Source organism: Mirounga angustirostris, unplaced genomic scaffold (genome assembly GCF_029215605.1).
Source record: "Mirounga angustirostris isolate CCGP_5_RB_7025 unplaced genomic scaffold, mMirAng1.0.hap1 SCAF_2, whole genome shotgun sequence".
NCBI classification, from domain to species: domain Eukaryota; kingdom Metazoa; phylum Chordata; class Mammalia; order Carnivora; family Phocidae; genus Mirounga; species Mirounga angustirostris.
The window spans coordinates 60980201-60996945 of record NW_026991710.1 but is presented as its reverse complement, the minus strand read 5'-3'; the positions used below and the strand labels follow the sequence as shown (position 1 = coordinate 60996945).

At 39.9% G+C, this 16745-nt stretch overlaps 1 protein-coding gene and 1 non-coding gene across 42 annotated transcripts in view; both read left to right on the top strand.

Annotated features, from left to right (window-relative positions):
* Positions 1 to 16745, top strand: part of CCDC158 (coiled-coil domain containing 158) — a 127719-nt gene that overhangs the window by 32473 nt on the left and 78501 nt on the right. For 38 of the 41 annotated variants that reach the window (XR_010409437.1, XR_010409436.1, XR_010409441.1 and 35 more), the window contains 9 exons: positions 1039 to 1158; positions 2932 to 3129; positions 4226 to 4708; positions 7582 to 7771; positions 9748 to 9900; positions 11991 to 12103; positions 14082 to 14240; positions 15197 to 15289; positions 16113 to 16238. Coding sequence is in view for 32 of the 41 variants with exons in the window: in XM_064584626.1 (XP_064440696.1) it covers positions 1039 to 1158; positions 2932 to 3129; positions 4226 to 4708; positions 7582 to 7771; positions 9748 to 9900; positions 11991 to 12103; positions 14082 to 14240; positions 15197 to 15289; positions 16113 to 16238 (1635 nt within the window). In the remaining 9 variants the exon portion in view is untranslated. The remainder of the gene's footprint in view (positions 1 to 1038; positions 1159 to 2931; positions 3130 to 4225; positions 4709 to 7581; positions 7772 to 9747; positions 9901 to 11990; positions 12104 to 14081; positions 14241 to 15196; positions 15290 to 16112; positions 16239 to 16745) is intronic. The other 3 variants (XM_064584617.1, XM_064584621.1, XM_064584627.1) reach the window with 3 other exon arrangements.
* On the top strand, positions 10558 to 10661 carry LOC123849141 (U6 spliceosomal RNA). The gene has a single exon (XR_006791972.1). It is a non-coding gene; the product is annotated as a U6 spliceosomal RNA (small nuclear RNA).

The window sequence follows — 16745 nt, the reverse complement described above, 5'->3', positions numbered from 1 at the left end:
TTATTTTAATATGTCTGTATCTAAATTATGAATTTGTGGGGCGCCTGGGTGGCTCAGTCATTAACCGTCTGCCTTCGGCTCAGGTCATGATCCCAGAACCCTGGGGATCGAGCCCCGCATCCGGCTCCCTGCTCAGCGGGAGGCCTGCTTCTCCCTCTCCCCCTCCCCCTGCTTGTGTTCCTTCTCTCGCCGTGTTTCTCTCTGTCAAATAAATAAATAAAATCTTTTAAAAAAATAAATTACGAATTTGTGTGGCTCAGCTAAAATCCAAACCTGGGGTCTCCATCATCTGAGATCTTAACCTCTCCGCCTACCTTGCATCTACAGGTCAAGAGCTGTAGGGATGCTATGAACAGTGATGGGCCTTCTGGCGTATTGACATACGGACACGCATAGTCACACAGATCAAACAGCTGCCCTGTCTATGAGAGAAAAATGCACCTATACCAGTCCTTTGAGATTGGTATTCACCCATTTTATAGTTGAAGGAAATGAGGATTGGAACACATAATATGTATATAAGTATTTTAAATTAATATATTTAATTTAAAATAATTTTAAATTAATATATTTATGTACATATAAGTTCATTCATCCTTTCCAAATTGACTAATAATGACAATAATGAAAAACTTATTACCATTCATTCTTTTATATTCAATGCCTTTTGTTATTGAAACTCTGATAGTCTTAAAATAGCTCTTCTACATATAGTACAGGTCGTTTGTGGGGGCTGTGCAGAATGTTATTTATGCCTCATCAAGCTTCCTTAAATACTGAATGACAACACATTCATAGAAGGTAAATCTTGAATAGTGTGAAAAAGATTACAGACAATGTCCATATCTAACGGTATCAAATATTTCATTTTGGCTAATTTCCCTGGCTAAATTAAATTCTATATAGATCCTAAGTTTAGAAAACTTTGCAAAACATAATCTTTTATTTTTGCCCCCCAAATAATACCATTTGTTTCCCAGAGACTGTATTTTATACTCCCCACTAACATAGTCAGATTGATTTGTGCTTTCCTTTTAGATAGAAGAGCTTGAAAAGCAGTTAGTCCTTGCCAACTCAGAGCTAACCGAGGCACGGACAGAACGTGACCAGTTCAGTCAGGAATCTGGAAATTTGGATGATCAGCTTCAAAAGCTGTTGGTAAGACTATGCTCTAAATATGAATACGATTAATTCTGGGAAGTTCCTCACCAAAATATTTCACAAACTCGTTTTATTTATAAGATTACGAATTTTACATAATACTTGTGTATACATACACAATAGACTGTCTTGACATTATTCAAGTTTTGCGTATAAATAATATTCTAAACTTTACCTTTTTTTTTTTTTCCTTAAGCAGTGATAGCTTGTAAGTTAGGTGAAGCTAGTCTTCAAACGGCCCGTCTTTCAATTAGGTAAATGTGTTCGACTAAATTGAGGTAGTACTGTTTATTTTAAAGCCAAATAACATTTGAAACACAATTTGAAAGGAAGTTTAAGTAAAAAATTTTTTTTTAAAAAGGAAAGAAGATTCCATAATAGTGAAGCAGCCTGTGCCCTGTTAGAGGTACTAGAGGCTAAGAAATTTAGGAAAGGAAACTCTTGGCCCTCCTTTGTGTGATATTAGCGGTAGACTAGAATAAATTTCTCTTACCCCCAGCCCCTCCGCAGGGTGTAGCGTCCTCTGCTGGTGGAGCCGTCCTTCATAGGCTGTTGGGGCGTTTGAGGGGAAAGGGCTAAAGATAGAGCTGGCGACTGCGTGTGACAAGCTCCAAACCTTGGGATAATCCTTCACTTCTTTCCCTCCCACTGGGTGTTTCCTTGAGTCCTCAGATTGAATCTGAAAATCTTGCAGATTGTCTGAAAGACCCTGAAAGCCCCCCTCTCTTTTTCATCTTTACCGCCACTACTCCTCTATCCAAGCCCCTCATTAGACCTGGAGCAGGGCAGTGTCTCCTTACAAGGGTTCCTACCTCCAGTCTTTCCCCTCTTCAGTCTGGCCCATAAAGTGCTGTCATGCTCATCTTTCTAAAATATCACTCTGATTATGTCACTGTAATTCAAAAATTACATTCCCCGTAAAAGACTCCCTACCTTTCAACACTCTTCATGATCCAGCCCCAGTTTACTGTTCCAGTCCTTTCTCTCTACATATGCCCAACTAAACCACACAAACCCCTTTCCAGTCCCTTCTTACAGATCTCTGCACCTCCCAGCTGTTCGCGAAGGCCACTCAAATGCCTTCTCGAAGTATTTTGATCTCCTTAGTGATTTCTCTCTGCTGTTGCTTAGCTCTGTCTCTTTAATGAAAAATCACTTCCCGTTCTTTGTGTCTGTGTCCTACCTTTCCCTTTGGGTGATAGGTCCTTTGCAGATCTGTGTGTCTTTGTTTCTCCTACTCTATTTAGTTTTTGCTAACAGTAAACACTCACTATGTTTTTTTGTTTTGTTTTTTTTTTTTAGCTACTAAAGAGGGAGGTAATTCAATTCACAGCCAACCACTACTCCCCTCCCAATACCAAACACTATTCTGTCATTTCTGAAGCAGTTAACCACATTACTATTGCTATTCTTTCAAGCTTTTGAGCATTTCTTTATTACAGGAGCACACTTGATGCAAGGCATAATACCTTTGCTAGAAAGTCCAAAATTTAAAAACAGGATGACTTTAAAAATCTATTGTGTTTTTCTTTTCATTTTATTGTTTGGGGTCTAGTCCATTGAGATGTACTTGTAATGCAAGAAATTATAAGTAAGCAAAATGTTAACTTATTTATCTAGTAAATAATTGTTTTTAAGCCATTAAAAAGTAAGATTCCAAAGTCAGAGGCTTCTCAAATCACATAAAACCTCCAAAAATGATATAAGGAAAATAAGAGTTTTACTTTAATTATTTAATACAAGTTGGGGAACATACCTCACTTCTTCTAGGCTGATCTACATAAAAGAGAGAAGGAGCTGAGTCTGGAGAAGGAGCAGAATAAGCGTCTGTGGGACCGGGACACGGGCAACAGCATCACCATTGACCACCTGCGGCGGGAGCTGGACGACAGGAACATGGAGGTGCAGCGCCTGGAAGCCCTCCTCAAGGCCATGAAGAGCGAGTGTCAGGGCCAGATGGAACGGCAGGTCAGGCAGGACATGGACGGTTTCTCCCAATAGTGTCTTTAGAGGAAAAATGTATTTTATATGTTATTGGTAGAGTTTTTTTTTGAACATGTATGGGCCTAAAAATAACTTTGAGCAAGTTATAAAAACCTGTTATTTATTTCTATATTTTTGACCACTGATTAAATAAAATGTTCAGCTTCATCTCATTTTTGTTCATTGTTGAGTGATGAAATTGCCATCCAATTGCCTTTTGGTTTTCACCTAGAAATTGGTAACCTAATAGTCGCTTATTTCAGAAAAGCATCAAGCCATAGGAGATCTGAGGAACAGCAAGGTAGAAGGTTTCCAACAGATGTTTTTTTTGGTTTTGGTTTTCCCCCAAACTAATTGAGACTGATAGGAACACAAAATGGATGCAGTCCATTTTAGTGCACCAGTGGCAAAATGTGGAATGCTTTATTAACAGCCCTGAACCTTAAGTACGGAAAGGACACAGGTCCGATGCTAGGTATTGCCACAGAGACATAAACAGCATTCCACAAAAGAGTAAGCTTCCCAAAATGTGAAAGCAAACCAGAGGGACCAGTCTTGACTTAGAATCCAGGCAAACCACTTTGCTACTCTTCAGCCCAACCTGGGCAAGAAGAAAGGTGAGAGGAGCAACTGGGAGTTAGATTCTTACTCTTTTCTGGAAAAGGACCTGAGAATGTGAGTGTGTGTTGGATAAAAGCCATTACTCACTTTTCTCTCAGAGGTAGAATTAAGGGGCAAGTTGGACGGAAATAGGAAGAGCAGCTTCTTCAGTCTTGTCATACTTCTCCCTATCCTAATTTAAGTTGGTACAGAAAACACCCTCAGAGGAAACTTCCCAAGCTCCCACACTAGAACGCCATTCTAGAGGAGTATTATTATTTAATTAATGTCTCTCCACCTTGGTCTAATTAACTTAAGTGGGTCTGTGGTCTGTACAGATACCTGACAGCAAAACGATTTGAGTTAGTCTAAGTGATACCAGATTCATGATTTCATGTTTGTGAGCTACCTTGTTAAACTCTTGAGGTTGCCTCTACCTATCTGCCCAAATCCATGAAATTTTCTTTTCTTCAACACTCAGATGGCAGCAATTCAGGGAAAGAATGAAAGTCTAGAAAAAGTGTCCTCCTTGACTGCTCAGCTTGAATCCACCAAAGAGATGCTCCGCAAAGTGGTGGAAGAGTTGACCGCCAAGAAGATGACCCTGGAGAGCTCAGAGAGGACTGTATCGGACCTGACCGCTTCGCTCCAGGAAAAAGAGAGAGCCATTGAGGCTACCAATTCAGAGATCACAAAGCTGCGCTCCCGGGTGGACTTGAAATTGCAGGAGCTACAGCACTTGAAAACAGAGGGAGATCACCTCAGAAACGTGCAGACCGAGTGTGAGGCCCTCAGGCTACAGATGGCAGAGAAGGACAAGGTGATCGAGATTTTGCGACAGCAGATTGAAAACATGACACAGCTGGTTGGCCAGCATGGACGAACTGCTGGCGCCATGCAAGTAGAAAAGGCTCAGCTCGAGAAGGAGATCAATGATAGGAGACTGGAGCTACAGGAATTCAAGGTCTGTAGAGGGTTTTTTTGGCAGCTTAGCTTCTGCAATATCTTTCCCCTCAGGAGGAAGTTGACTTAAGTCACTGAAGATGGGCTCTGTGAAGATGGTCTGTGGACCCCAGAGATTGAAAGTATCTGTGCATCTGTGTGTTTTTGTGAGAAAGGATCCCTACTTTTGTTAGATTCTGAAAGGAGTGGGTGGCCCCAAAATGGTTCAGGACTACTGATACGAAAGAGAAAAAATCAGAAAATCCAGTTTCCCCAGAAGTCATTTCTGATCCCACAGTTTGAAGTATTTTCTCCCTCTCTGGACAGACCTCTCATTGAATCCCATCTCTCACCACTCAGTGACTGTAAAACACTGCATTGTTGGCTCAGTCTTGGCTTCCATATCTGTGGAAAAAAAGAACAGTTAACATAGTCATATTAGTTGCAGGTGTACAAGATAGCGATTCCACACTTCCATACAACACCGACTTGGACTTGGACACATAGCATAGAGAAGACGCCCATCTTCAACAGGTGTTGGCAAGGAAGTGGAGAAAAAGGAACACTCAGGGTCCCTGGGTGGCTCAATCAGTTAAACATCTGACTGTAGATTTTGGCTCAGGTCTTGGTCTCACGTCGTGAGTTCAGGCCCTGCATTGGGCTCTATGCTGGGTATGGAGCCTACTTTTTTAAAAAAAAAAAAAGGAATACTTATGCACTGTTGGTGGGAGTGCAGCCACTGCAAGAGCACTCTTACCTTCACCCCCACCACTGTTTATGCTTCACACAGGAGCCAGAGTTATATTTTAAAGTGTTACATTTTATCACTCCCATATTCAAAACTCTCCAGTGGCTTCCTATCTCACTCAGGATGAACTTTCACATCCTTACATTGCCTCTGAGGCCAGTCTTGCCCATGGCTCCCTCCCTGATTTCATCTCTGACTACTTCCTCCCCATTCTCAGTCCACTCCAATGTAGAGGAGGAGAAATCCTTCTTCCTCTGTCTTTCTAAATTCTCAGTAACCAAGACATCAACAAGAGAAGAGCAAAGAAGTTTATTAATATATCTCATAGGGGGGTGCATGGGTGGCTCAGTTGGTTAAGCGTCTGCTTTGGCTCAGGTCCTGATCCCGGAGTCCCAGGATTGAGCCCCACTTCAGGCTTTCTGCTCGGTGGGGAGTCTGCTTCTCCCTCTGATTCTCCCATCTCTATATATCTCTCTCAAATAAATCAATCTTAAAATCAATCAATCTCATATATACAAGGGAGAAACCCAGGGAAATGAGTAACTCAGGTGGCTTAGAAGTCAGGCTTAAATACCATCTTTAGCTGAAAGGAGGATGTGGAGAGGCAAGTCATGGAAGGTGACCAGGAAAACTATGGATAAAGGAATGAGGTTTGTTTTGCAGATTTAAGCCATGCTTTCCCCATTGATAAGTTTCTCTCATAATTTAGAGTCATCCTTCCTTTCCTGGTCAGAGAGGGAGACATCCTTATAAATGGAGACTTCCTTTATAAGTATAAGTACCCCTTAAAGGGTACCTTCTGTTTTCAGACCTTCTCCTCTGTCTGCTATTTCTCAAAATAATCAGCTCAAAATAATCCTAATGCCAAAGAGGCATGTTTGGGGTAGCATATTCTGATTTCCACCAGCCATTCTGATGGACTTGCTCTTCCCTGAACACATTACCTGTGCCTAGGGCTGTCCCCGAGCCTGTCACGTGGCTTGCTCCTTTACCTCCCTCTTTGAGGTTTCTGCTCAGCAGAGAGGGTCAGGGTCCCCAGGACTACCCACAGGTTCAGCCATTTGCTAGGACGACTCAGAACTCAGCATATAGTTATGCTCACGGGTACAATTTATTACAGTGAAATAATGTAAAGCAAAATCAGCAAAGGGAAAAGGTACATGGAGGAAGCTAGGCACAGGCTTCCAAAAGTCCTCTCCTGCAGAGTCGTGCAGGATATACTTCACTCGCCCAGCAACAATCTATGACAGTACATGTCACATGTTCCTGACCAGGAAGCTCATTAGAGACTCAGTCCCCACGGTTTTTATACTGGAGACTGGTCACACCGATACCCATTGCCTGACAACTATTCCAGACTTACAGAAGGAAAGCAGGTGCTCGGCATAAATCATTTTGACTGCAGAACTGGTTTAGGTACAGTGAGCTACTCTTATCAGTTGGAGTGGTGGGAACCCTCCCAAATCCAAGTTCCCAGAAACCAGCCAAGGGCCAACCTCTTTGCAGGCTTTAATAAGAATAGCAGTTGGGCTCTTTTCTACATACCAACTGACCTCTTACATGCAGAGCCCCTCCCCTGCATTCATCCTCCACCCCCCACCTTCTTTTATTCTTTGTTTTGGTCACTTATTATTACCTATTAAATATTTGTTGTTGTCTGTGTCCTCTCACTGGAATGTAAGCCCCCTGGGGACAATGACCGAGCTTCCTGCTACTCATGCCTGGGACAGGGTAAGGTTAGTGAGGCACCTAGGACTCAGAGCTCAGGGAGGCGCTCACCTGGGGCCTCACTTGCCTCACCCCAGTCCCTGCCCTGCTGCTCTATCCCAAAATGTAAAATAGTGCCGGGCACAGAGTAGGTGCTCAGTACCTTTCTCTTTGAAATGAAAAAAAAAAAGAATAGGAATAATGAGTTATTGCAAACAATACTGGAAATTGACATCTAAGGTTAAAGAAAGGTAAAGTATTCCATTTGCTTTCCCATTTACTCTTGAGGCTTTATAATAAAATAGAAATTTAATATTCTAGGAAATAGTGAAAAGATATTAAATACAAAGAGGATACTAATACAATGTCCACTATAAGTATTTGTACATATTTTTTTTTTTACTTCTTACTCTGTCCTTTGTATTTATCCCTATATCTAGATTTTAAAAGATAAAAAAGATGCAAAGATACGGGAGCTTGAGGCCCGAGTGAGTGACCTGGAGCTGGAAAAGGTGAAGCTGGTTAATGCAGGCTCTGAGAGGCTCCGTGCAGTGAAGGACATCAAACAGGAGAGAGATCAGTTATTAAATGAGGTGAAAACTAGTAGGAGTGAGTTAAACAGTCTTACAGGTATGTTACTTCAGTTCAAATTCTGCTGACAACTCAGAGCACTGCCAGTGAAGTCCAGCATGGATGCTAGGACTGTTGCAAAAAATGGCCACTCATCCCACATCATAAACAGGGAGAATTATGCTGCCCCAAAATCCTGCTTCTGCTTAGAGAGCTCCCATATCTTACACTCATTAACTGTTAATTTTAGTCAACCCTCAGAGTCCATGAAATTCTTTACTGAGTTGTTTTTTTTTTTTTTAAGATTTATTTATTTATTTTAGAGAGAGAGTGCAAGCTTGTGTGTGTGTGTGTGTGTGTGTGTTTAGGGGGAGAGGCACAGGGAGAGAAGTAGACTCCCCGCTGAGCACAGAGCCCACCAGGTGGCTCCAGTCTCACAACCCCAAGATCATGACCTGAGCTCAAACCAAGAGTCAGACGCTTAACTGACGGAGCCACCTGGGCACCCCTTTTTATTGAGTTTTCAAGAAACGGGTGAAGGAAGTGGACACCTTGGGTCCTTTGGGTCAGTTAGCTTGATTAGAGGTTTCATAATGAAGCAACATGTATAAACAGACTTGTGTAGATTTCTTGAAAAATCAGTTAAGATCAATTAAGATCTTAGATTTAAAAACAAGTTCTAGTTCACGATTGGTGTGGTGCGGGTATCATTTACTACACACACACACACACACACACGCACGCACGCACGCACGCACATACACACTGTCAAGGATTCCTGAGCATTTACTAGGCCAGATACTGCGATAGGCCCTAGAAACACAACAGTGAGGTTCCCGGCTAGCGGGGAGCCAGACCTCTATAGAACAGGTCACAGGAAGTGGGTTGAGGCACAGTGTGCTGGGTGCAATTGGAGGAGAGTGTAGACAATCAGTCTCCTATAGGATTCACACCTCCTCTGCTAACTTTGAAGAAAGAAAGGGATTTGGCAGGTAAAAAAGAGGTGGAAGGGCAACCCAGGCAGAGAGAACATTATGGGCAAAAGCACAAGGCATGAAATAACAATGTAAGCTCAGAAGTATGTGAGTAAAAGTGCAAAGGAACAAGGGCCAAGAAATGAGGCAGAGTAGATAGGCAGAGCCAGACAGTGCGGAGCCAGCAAAGACATTAAGTAGGAGATTATTGTCATCAAATTTACATTTTGAAAGGACAGTGTCGGCAGGTAAATAGAGAAAGGCAAGACTATAGGGCCAGAGGCCAGCCAGTTAAAGAGGGTGTTGCAATGGCCCCAGGGAGCCATGAAAACTTGAACAAAGGCAGTGGCAGTGAGAATGAGAGAAAAAATTAAGAGTATTTTGATGATTGAACAACAGTACTTTGTGATTGGAGGAGTTGTGTGTGGCCTTCAGGTTTTAGGTCTGTGGTATTGGGAGAACAGTGGTCACCAACGACTGAGAGAGGGAAACCATTAGGAGGGGCAGGCTTGAGGGCGGGAGGGTAAGATATAGCCAGTATGAGATGGTTGGTGTGGGTGGTTCACATGGAAATGTCTGGGTAGACAGTTACATCTCAGCAAAGAGGTCTTGGCTCTGTTTGTTCCCTTTGTATATATAAATCTATCATATATATAAATATATAAAAAGGTAAGTAGGTGTGTGTGTGTTTTTGTATAGAATGATGAATACACGCCAAGTATTTTAATAATTACTAGAAATAAAAAGAACACATGGCAACCTCAGGTTATCATGTCTTGGAGCTTCACCTACCTACAGATGGTGGTGAGATCTGTTGTGGTACATATGACCACCCAAGAAAGATGCAGTTCATGTGAGCCAATTACACTGGCTGGAAAAAATCAGTGAAGAGTAAAAGGAGAGTAAAATGTGACTGTACATCTAATTTCTATAACAGATGATGATGTAGATAAATGAAGTCTCTTCCAGCTCTGAAATTCTGTGATCATTAATTACAAATAAAATACACTTCATACAACGAGATAGACAAAAGTAACCATCTATTATTATCACATGGTACAGAGGACTATGAAGTCTTAAAAAGGAATTTTCGAAACAAAACTGAAGAAATGGAAGCTACTACAAATAAACTGAAAATGCAATTAAAATCTGCACAGTCTGAACTTGAACAAACAAGAAATACATTAAAGTCAATGGAAGGATCCGATGGTCATGGTATGCTTTGCTGGATTTTATTCTTCTGTTTTTAATTCCATTGGTCTAGACTTATTAAAACATAAACCTGGATACATCGCCTGCCACCTCTCTCAGGTGCCACCCGATGTGAGAGATACACAGTGACAGGCACCAATGATGGGTGTTAGATAGCAGTCGTTCTACTCAGGGTTTTTTAGGGAAAATGCCATGTGCTTAATATAATCCCTAAAGTATCTGAGTTTTTCCTGTGGCTGTTTCAGTAATTTCTAACAGATCTCAATGTCTGTAAGTGCCAATTAATTATTCTTAAGGAAGTGTTGATAAAAATACAAATTACCAATGATTTTCCCTTATTTTTCACATGTTCGTTATCCACACAAACTATAAATTTGTGGTTAATTGTCAGTTCCTGACTCTTTCTCTGCAATAAAAATGGGATGAAGCCCTGGGAATTCAACTGCCAGGATGAGTGGTCCCTTGTCACCACTTAGACCTGTTCCCTTTGTCCCTTGCTGCCCATATTAATTCTAACAGAGAAGGTTATCTGCTGTTTTATATTATTCATATTGTTGTTGGTATGGCTATATTAGCTGGCTATAAGAATAAATATTAATCTAAGTAAAGTCTATATTTTTTTATTTCTCAATATTTTTTAATGTCAAAAGATTTATTTCTGTGCCTGCTTCAGCAGCACATATACTAAAATTGGAACCATTCAGAGAAGATTGTGGCCCCTGTCCAAAGGCCACACACAGATTCTTGAAGCATTCTGTATTTTGTGCAGTTCTTGCAGGTTCAGCTCTTTCTTTGCTGGTTAACACCAAGAAAATGGTGGGGTTTGGAGAGGTCACTCAGGAGGCCCATTTGGGGTCTGTTCCCTCCCCCCACCACCAGAGAGAGTCCTTTCCTCAGTGCCCTCCAGGCATTCCGACCACAGCCCCAGTCACATTACAGTGATTAAATTAACTAGGTAAACCTGTGTTTGCATTCAAATGCTTATTTTTATTAATTAAAATTATCTTAAAATAAGAGAGATTTAAGAAATAAGCTTTGAAGGCCAGCCATGATGCACTTAATGAGACCAGAGTTCTTCTGAGTGCTTGAATGAGGTGACTGATGAGCGAATGATGTCAGACTGTCGCTCTGTTAATAAAGCCCTGTGCTCTGCCTAATCAGCCCTGTTTTGACAGCTAGAGGAACTGAATCTTGTTAGCAAGAAGTCAGACCTTTCATCCTCTCTGATAGTTTGTTTCTAAAGAATAGTACATTTTCTCTTTTTAACCTCTAAGCGCTATTTGGATCTGACTCAAAGCCATGGCATTTTCAAATCTCTTTCCTCAGCTACCTGTGGGAAACAACACTGGGTCTCTGGCTTTGAATTTCCAAGCAAGGGTGAGCTTCATAGATCTTTTCAATGACCTGCCATGTCTGAAGTATTCGGTGCCTCCTACCTGCTTTGAACATTCTCATTCCATCACTAGTTTTACTAAAATAATTCCATATATATGCTTATGCTGCCAAAAATGACTGTTGAAATAGTAGTGAGTGCCAAACACATGCAATAACCATGGGAATAAAAACTGAATGGTTTGTGGTATCACTGGAATCTTTAAAAAGATCACTTAATAATAGATGTCTTACACAGTCACTTATGACATGTTTATAGGATATATAAACAAATAAGAGATGTCTTTGGTATTTTAAATATGAATTTCTAGAAAATTATTTTAGTAAAAATATTACATATGTTTGTCATTATATGACTATGTTTATGTATATGTTTTCTATATGGGTAGGTATGAATTTGATCAGTATTCTATAACCATGGGAGATAGGGCAAATTATGATAGTCAATGAAATTAATACCAATAGGAAGGAAATCAAAACATCAATCTCAGCTCAACATCTCTGAGTAATTGCTGAAAATTGTTATATCCCAATACTGTGAAATCTGAAGACCTTTCTCCATGATCACTCTCTTGAAACTGTCCAAGTGCCTTGGAGAATCTTGTCGCCTTCTCATAATGTTTAACCATCAATTTATAGTAGCCTCTCAAAATTTAGAAATCTTAAAAACTAAGGCAGTTTACTTCCTTTTTTTCCCCCAGCTATGAAAGTGGCAATGGGGATGCAAAAGCAAATCACAGCTAAAAGAGGTCAAATAGATGCTCTTCAGAGCAAGATACAGTTTTTGGAAGAGGCAATGACAAATGCAAATAAGGTAAGTACCTGTCCTCAGAGTGGAGGAAGCCAATCTGTTCACTCTTTAATAGGAGAAGACAGAGGAGTTACAAAGTACAACAGAGACATGAGGTTATTTCTAACCAAGAGAATGAGGGAAAAGCTCCTGAAGGAACATTTGAGTAGGATCTTGAAAGAGCTAGTATTTTAAATGCAGAAAATGGGCAAAAGGACGTTCCTGGTAAAGACAGGAAATGATTTTATGTGACGTATGTGTTCTTAAAGTCACTGTGCTCTGCCAAACTGTGCAGTACAAGCCCCGGGGGTGCTGAGAACAGTGGGATTAGGAGCACCCCACTAACAGATTTCATCAGTGACATAAAAAAATAGGAACGGAATGAAAATGGTAGCAGTTTTACACATGTCAATGTTAAATGATGAAGAATACATAAATACTACAATAAATATGGTCCTTTAACTTGAAAAAGACCTGAAGTTTGCTTGTGGAAGTGTGCATCAGAGGGTTGCGGCTTGTGAGGTATTATAAGGGGGCAAGAGGGGGGTTTTCTGTAACACCAGATGTGCGTGGATGTGAATCCTAAAACAAGGTAAACTGAGGTAGCGGTAGATGGGTGTTTGAAGAGTGTGCATGTATGCTTTTTGTGTATTCCTACACAGCTCTGTTTAGCTGGGCGCAGTTTTGTGTTGACTTAGTATAAATGAAACTGTACATAACAAGTGTGAAATCGGTTTTGTGCTCAGACGTTCTCTGATACATCAGTCACTTTGGAACAATTTTCAAAAGAAGTTACATCAGAACTGACTGTACGGAGGTGAAGCAGTAACGAGCTTGCGTAGAAGACAGGTGCAGCTCAAGTTAACTGCTTTCCCCATGCCCCACAGGAGCTGCTGACAGCCTTTAGAGTGAGGCTAAACAGTCCCGATATGGACAAACGCATGTGTTTGGGCAGACCCCTCGTCATAGGGACTTAGTTATTTCCGTTTTAGGGTTCTTTCCTATTTTTTTCTTCCCTCCTTTTCTCTTATCCTAAATTTGTTTTTTTCTTTTTCTTCTCCCATTATTTGCCCATTTGGGACGTAAAGCAGTGCTTATCCTCATCCTCCCTGGGGAATCTTAGGGCATAAGAGGTCACTGCCTGCTGTCATCACAGGTGCCTGTCCCCACCCAGAGGAAGGGATTCATCAAAACCCATGGACATCCCCTTCAAACAGAAAGGAGACAACTTGTAAAATTAATCTTTCTTTCTGAAGCCTTTTCTGTCTAACTAATCAGAAAAAACAATTATTTCCATCCAAAAGGTTTATTACAGTGGCAATACCATCTACCTTTTTTACATTAAACATTTTCTTGAAGAAAGAAATATATAAAGAAATACAGACTCAGTAAGTTGAGGTAACTTGACTACTGTGCATTTCTTTTTGTCTCCCTATCTCATGATGCTTTTTTAAAGGAACGTGCACAAATTTTAATGAAATTTTGTTGAATACCGAAGGCTCTCCAGAAGTATATCAATAAGCTCATTCTTATCACTGGGCCTTGAGGGCAGGAACTGTGTGTCCCATCTTTTTAGGGTCTGCAGTAGGCATTTATGAAATGAATATTCAACCTTAAAATAGAAGCCCACAAAGCTTTCAAATAAAACATCTTCTTTAAATCTCTTTTGTCATTTTAAACAAATTACAATAAAATTTAGTGTATGATTACTCAATCTCAATTCACCATAATGCCGTGTCTTTTTATGCAGCATAGTTATTACATGTTTTGTAGGTTTTATCAAAGATTTAATAAGCCTAAGAAGAAGTAATAATACCAGTAGTGATAAAAATAAAAGAGTACATGGTAACAATTCTAATAGCTCCCAGCTCCAACTCAAATGCAATTAAATGGCATATGAATTAAACTATAGTTCAGGTCTTTATAAAGTTTCATATTTCCATCACATCTGAGCATCTATGTCAGCATATTATTTCTGATATTTTTTCCTCTGTAATTATAGGAAAAGCATTTTCTAAAAGAAGAAAAGAATAAATTGAGCCAGGAACTGAGTACAGTTGCAACAGAAAAAAACAAGATGGCTGGAGAGCTGGAGGTCCTGAGATCCCAGGAACGCCGTTTGAAAGAAAAGGTTGCTAATATGGAAGTAGCTCTTGATAAGGTAGTTATTAACCAAACGTGTAATTATCAGCTAAATAGCTATGAAGTAGACTTGTTCTGAATAAAAGCTCCATGTTGATAGGAACCAAATCTCTATTACATCACAATCACCTGGCACAAGGAAAAACCGCATCCTATGGAGAAGGCTCTTCTAAGCTTTAAAACATAGTTATAATGCATACATTTTACAAAATTCTCTTTTTCAGGCTAATACAGTCACAGGAGCGGTAAGATATGAGATGTAAGATGCTCCTGATGTCCTTAGTGGACTGAATAAATTAAAATGTCTCCAGTCTAACTTACTGCCACAGAATGACTTGGACACTAGGTAGAATACAGTCTGTTAATGATATCAATAAAATGATAGCATAATTCTACTGTCTGACATTTGTTGGGGTCCAGAAAATGCAGGCAGAAAACACAGCTTAAAGAATGAGAAGGATTAATGACCCTGGATTTGTAATTGCCATTTATCATAGAGGAATAAATCTTTCTTGTCACCTGAGAACTCTGGAAGGCTAAAAATGTACCCAGACTAGTCCTTGATTCTTAAGAAATCAGAGCCTTTATGGTTAGGTAGAATGACCTGTGATCCCTCCTATGTCAACTTTGATTTTAAAACATGAGATATTGATTCAATGAATTTCAGTTGTTATTTCTCTGTATATTTTTCTTATATTGCTAAAGCTGTTTGCTCATTTCATCCTTAGCTTCTTCATTCTCTTGAATGCCTTTCATGTACTAAATGCTGTGTAGATGCTGGGGACACAGAGAATAAAGATGGCCTCCAATCGTTCTAAGTTTACTGAATAAAATAAATTAATAGACAAATGCAAGTTAGTGTGCTAAGAGTGGGGGAAGTTCCCTTGAAGAGATGGCAACTTGGTATTTATAGATTATTAAAATAAAATTGTATAGAGAATGGAGGATAAACCACATGTGGTTGCTTGATCGTAGGCATCTTTGCAGTTTGCAGAATGTCAAGATATCATACAGCGTCAGGAACAAGAATCTGTGCGCCTAAAACTTCAACACACTTTGGATGTAAAAGTGAGGTCTTTTTTTTTTTTCATCATAGTTTAAGCAAAAAATAATGCCATTCTTTAATATACTTATATATTTCCTTCCTGTGCCTTAGATACATTCAAGTGTACTTTCAACATTATCTGATACTAGCAATTACAGAATCTGTATAAACATCCTTACATGCTATACCTATCCTTTTCCTACGGTAACAAATTGAAGCACCATACTCCGAATTAAGTTTATAATAAGAGAGGCAAACACCTTCTTCAGGAATGCCTTGAGGCTACCTGAAAGAAGAACTTTATATACAGAAGTGGGTCAAGCAAGTGCAAAGCCCCGACATGCAAGCGTGTGTAGCTTGTTTGGAGAATAGCAAAAATGATTTAATCTGCAAGACAGAAACATGTGTTCTTTAAAAATGGTACATTTTCCATTGAAATATATGTCTATGTTGCAAATATATTTTAAAGCTTCAGACATTCATTAAAGTCTTAGTAATAGATACTTTCACAGGCTAGAGCACTCATAGTTGTAGAGGATTTTTCTCAGTAGTTAGCCAGAACTGCCGTGGAGTCTGGCAAAAACTAGGAACCAGTTTACTGGCCCACCATCCAAGGTGTTTTCATGCCTCAAATGCTTTTTACAGTTAGCAGTGTGAAGGCATCTCCCTAAGCATATGCTTCGTCTTCAAAGAGTAACTTAGAAGCATCTCGCTTGATACCTAGGTTTCTGACCTTGTAGATGTTCAGCACCTGAGACTGAGATTATTTTTGCAAAATACACTTGATTTCACAATTCTAGGTGTAGGTCAACAATTGCTTTTGCTTCCATCTGTATTGCTTTCTAGGAACTTCAGGGCCCTGGATACACCTCAAATACTTCTGTGAAACCTCGCGTTCTACAGCCATCCTCAGCTGTGCGTTCTCATTCTAACGTACCGTCATCCCAGTCCACAGCCAGCTTCCTGTCTCATGTAAGCAACTAGTCTCATAATCCCTGAGGCAAATGACCTAATATGCAAATAATTTTAAATTGAGAAGAACTTCATTGAAAAAGACATCTGTAGTTATGACATTTTCAATTACTAGATTTTAGATTTATACAGACCAGATGAGTGAAAATGTTTACTTCACTATTTGGTGTTTCCTCTGGGGAAGACAGATGAAATAGTCAGTGGGATTAATGTTAACAATAATTGGGGGTTTTTAAGTTTTCATTTTAATTCCAGTGTGTTAACATACAGTGTTCTATTAGTTTCAGGTGACAATATAGTGATTCAGCACTTCCATACATCACCTGGTGCTCATCACAAGTGACCTCCTTAATCTCCATCACCTATTTAACCCATCTCCACCCCCCCACCCTGGTAGCCACCAGTTTGTTCTCTATAGTTAAGGGTTTGTTTCTTGATTTGTCTGTCTCTCTTTTTTTCCCTTTGCACATTTATTTTGTTTCTTAAATTGCACATAGGAAATCATAT